This window comes from Salvelinus sp. IW2-2015, unplaced genomic scaffold (assembly GCF_002910315.2).
Source record: "Salvelinus sp. IW2-2015 unplaced genomic scaffold, ASM291031v2 Un_scaffold4181, whole genome shotgun sequence".
NCBI classification, from domain to species: Eukaryota; Metazoa; Chordata; class Actinopteri; order Salmoniformes; family Salmonidae; genus Salvelinus; species Salvelinus sp. IW2-2015.
Window position 1 is genome coordinate 19,916 of NW_019945452.1, and position 3,888 is coordinate 23,803.

Below are 3,888 nucleotides of genomic sequence, written 5' to 3' on the forward strand. Positions count from 1 at the left end.
CCTTTAGCCGTAGTATATTGGCCAAATACCACAAACCCCTGAGATGCCGTGTTGCTCAATTATACCGTCTGGTATCTGACCTTGACGATATGGAACATCTGAAATCTTAACATTTACCATCACAGCCTGAGGATGGACCTCCTTACTGAATGAGATGGAACTTAATTGTATTTGAACATTGATCTCAACGGTTTCTCTCTCTCTCTCTGCCAGGAGAAGTATCCACATGTGGTCAGTCTACCCGGAGGCTGCAGGGCCGAGGCCATGCAGATCAAGTCACCTAAACTAGCCGGGTAATCTGTCACTCTTTATCTATAGCTCAAGATAACGGTAGCCACTCTGATACCATACTGTACGTCTTGATTGGCTGATACGAGATCCACAGTGGCGCTAACAGAGTTGTGATTGGATCCAGGTGTGCTCTGACTGTCTACTGGAGCATTGAGGTGACCAATGAGGGGGATGTCACACCCAAGATAGACCTCCTTACCAAGATGCCTGAGAAGGGTGAGACAATGTTGAAATAACTCCCGTCACAATAATCTCTTACCTTTTCGAACGGATCAGAAAGTGAAATCAAACAACTGTGCTTTTCAATCATGCTGAGACCAACCGGTGTTACTACAACATATTTCTAGCAAGCACCTGATATCACAACTATAAAGATTGTTTTGTTTTTCAGTGCTCGAGATGGACAGCAGGAAGGTGATCGAGAATGCCCCTGACTCCTTCCAGAGTCTTCTGAGGATCCTCGGAGCGGAGGCTTCTATTGACACTGTAATACAGTCCGTGGCTGTTTAACACGTCTGTAACTGGGTCACATTCCGTTAGAAATGGCATGAATKATGTTTTGCCATCTGCAATGTTCAGAGTAGAAATGAGTCCCTTACTCTACCTGTCAGAGGTATGTTTGTTCTATATTTCTATCTGAACGTGGCKCTGGGTTGTGTTCAGTAGACACCAAACAGAAGAAAACATTTAATACTGGTCCAATAACAACTGCTTATTTTCCATTGCTGTTTTGTACCCTAATGCACACAGCCTTGCTGTAAAAGTCAGGACAAATCCATGTCTGACAGGGTCACTTAATTTGTAGTTTTAAAATACTGATTGTTGCATTATTTGAGCTTAAAATATTACATTTAGTTATTGGAATTGTAAAAAATATATATATATTTTCAATATGTCTCTTCCATTTCTATGTTTGGAAATGCCCTTGAATCAAACCAAAACATGTCGTTTCTTTGACTTTAAAGAATATTTCTCTCAATACAAAAACAAAAAAAAATTGTCTGGAGACTTGGTCAAGAATTCCCCAGAACCCACATTCTCTGTCATCAGTTTATTAAATATAAACAATTCTTTACTCTCAAACATTTATAAATATCTGTTAATGCCATCTGTATGTATACATGTCAATATAGCATTAGTTGAAGATCTAGAAAAATAAAAAGAATTTAAATACAAAATGCTAAATAGCAATGTCCAATGTAATTTTTTTTATACTGTACACACAAGTGTTATCGCTTAGGTCTCACAGTGGTCTCTCTTAGGTCTCACAGTGGTCTCTCTTAGGTCTCTCAGTGCGTGTGATTTAGTTTGAAAGTGTTCCCTACATAAGCGCCTCTACTTTTCATCAGAGTCCTATTTCATTTAACCAGGRAAGTCAGTTAAGAACAAATTCTTATTTTACAATGACGGCCTACCTCAGATGACGCTGGGCGGGGGCTCTAGTCAAAAGTAGTGCACTATATAGGGAGCCATTTTGGGATACAACCGTGTTGGTTAATCCAGTCATAAATTGTTATTCAGATCAGTGGTTTGCTTCACTATGTTACTGGGTCTGCACCCTGTGGCCTATGGATCCTGGTGACAAATAGTGCACTAGATAGGGAATAGAGTTCCATTTGGAACACAAACCCTGGGAGATATGCCCACCGTCTGCTCCTACAGCAGGGGGGGGGTTTCAACCTCTCCTCAGGGACCCCCCTGCCGTTCCATGTGTTTGATATATTGCAGAGCTGGCACACCCCAGTCAACTCTGGGGGTCCCTGAGGAGAGGTTTGAAAAGCACAACTTGATTAAGTGGAAGACCCCATTTCATGTAACAGGACAAGTATTTCTCTCTGAAACCTTATAAAAGCATCTTCATTTCTCCGGGCAAGTCCCACACGGAACAGATATCAAGTCAGACATTTTAGGTTTAGGCCCCTCACTGGAGGAGACACCCTTTAGATACTACTACCCCACCCCCCCCCTCACTGGAGGGAACACCTTTAGATACTTACTACCCCCCCCCCCCCCTCACTGGAGGAGACACCCTTTAGATACTACTACCCCCCCCCCCCTCACTGGAGGAGACACCCTTTAGATACTACCCCCCCCCCCCTCTCACTGGGGAGACACCCTTTAGATACTACTAACCCCCCCTCACTGGAGAGACACCTTTAGATACTACTACCCCCCCCCCCCTCAGACATTTTAGGTTAGGCCCCTCACTGGAGGAGACACCCTTTAGATACTACTACCCACCCCCCCCCCTCACTGGAGGAGACACCCTTTAGATACTACTAACCCCCCCCTCACTGGAGAGACACCCTTTAGATACTATACTACCCCCCCCCCTCGCTGGGGGAGAGGCTGGTGAACTGGCATCCTGTCTCTGATTAGTGCACCACTTTTGACCAGAGCCTTGTGGACTACATAGGGAACCGTTTCTGTTCCAACCTCCAGCCATCACACACAAACACACACACACACACACACACACACACACACACACACACACACACACACAAACACACACACACACACAACACACCACACACACACACACACACACCACTTCTGAAAAGCTGGGCAATGTGCTAAAAACCACACACAAGCAACTATTGCATGTGAATGAAAACACGACCAGCGCTGGTTCTGTTAGCGCTGCGTAGCGTCAACACTAGTCCCAACGGCTCCGTTGTACCTCTGGGTGCATGAAGTCTTTCCTCATTGTCCTGCTTCCTTCTCAACGTTTCAGAGGGCCATGAGGAGGAGAGCATTGGGGAAGAAGTTCCTAGGAAGTTAGATCTATGAAATGCTCTCGTCCTCCCTTCCCTCTGATGTGTTGAGATGGAGTGGCAAGATGGCGGGACGAGACGAGATGGAGGCTGGGCGAGACGAGATGGAGGCTGGGCGAGGCAGATGGAGGCTGGGCGAGACGAGATGGAGGCTGGGCGAGGCGAGATGGAGCTGGCGAGACGAGATGGAGGCTGGGCAGGCGAGATGGAGGCTGGCGAGACGAGATGAGGCTGGGACGAGGCGAGATGGAGCTGGGCGAGAGAAGATGGAGGCTGGGCGAGGCGAGATGGAGGCGGGCGAGACGAGATGGAGCTGGCGAGGCGAGATGGAGGCTGGGCGAGCGAGATGGAGGCTGGGCGAGACGAGATGGAGGCTGGGCGAGACGAGATGGAGGCTGGGCGAGAGTAGCCTAGGAATCAGGGATCCAAGGAAAGACTTGATGTCTCTCAGAGCTCGCACCATGAGATGTCACTTCCTGGTATGAGCTTCAGAAGACCCGGGTCATATGTGCCACCATAGGCTGCTTCCCAAATGGCACCCTGCTCCCTACATAGTGCACTACCTTGACCAAGGCCCCAAGGGAATAAGGTGCCATTTGGTACACAACCATAATCAATGCCTTCAAAACACCCTTCTTCACCCAGCGTCCTAAACTCAGGTTATATAATATGGCAAATCTTTAGTTTAAAGGATGTTTCCCAGTTCAGTTCATTCAATCTTTGCTCTATCAGTTCCACAGCAGCGTTCAGTCTGGGGTTAGGGTACGGGGTTAGGGGAGGGAGGGGTTAGGGTACGGGGAGGGAGGGGTTAGGTACGGGG

The 3,888-nt window shown here is 47.3% G+C and overlaps 1 protein-coding gene across 1 annotated transcript; it reads left to right on the forward strand.

Annotated features, from left to right (window-relative positions):
• Nucleotides 1-185: 185 nt before the first annotated feature.
• LOC112076988 (centromere protein P-like) lies at nt 186-1,327 on the forward strand. The gene is made up of 3 exons (XM_024143602.2): nt 186-293; nt 416-507; nt 683-1,327. Exons 1-3 carry the CDS (start codon nt 265-267, stop codon nt 799-801), a joined length of 240 nt encoding a protein of 79 aa, XP_023999370.1. The 5' UTR covers nt 186-264; the 3' UTR covers nt 802-1,327.
• The last annotated feature ends 2,561 nt before the right edge of the window (nt 1,328-3,888 follow it).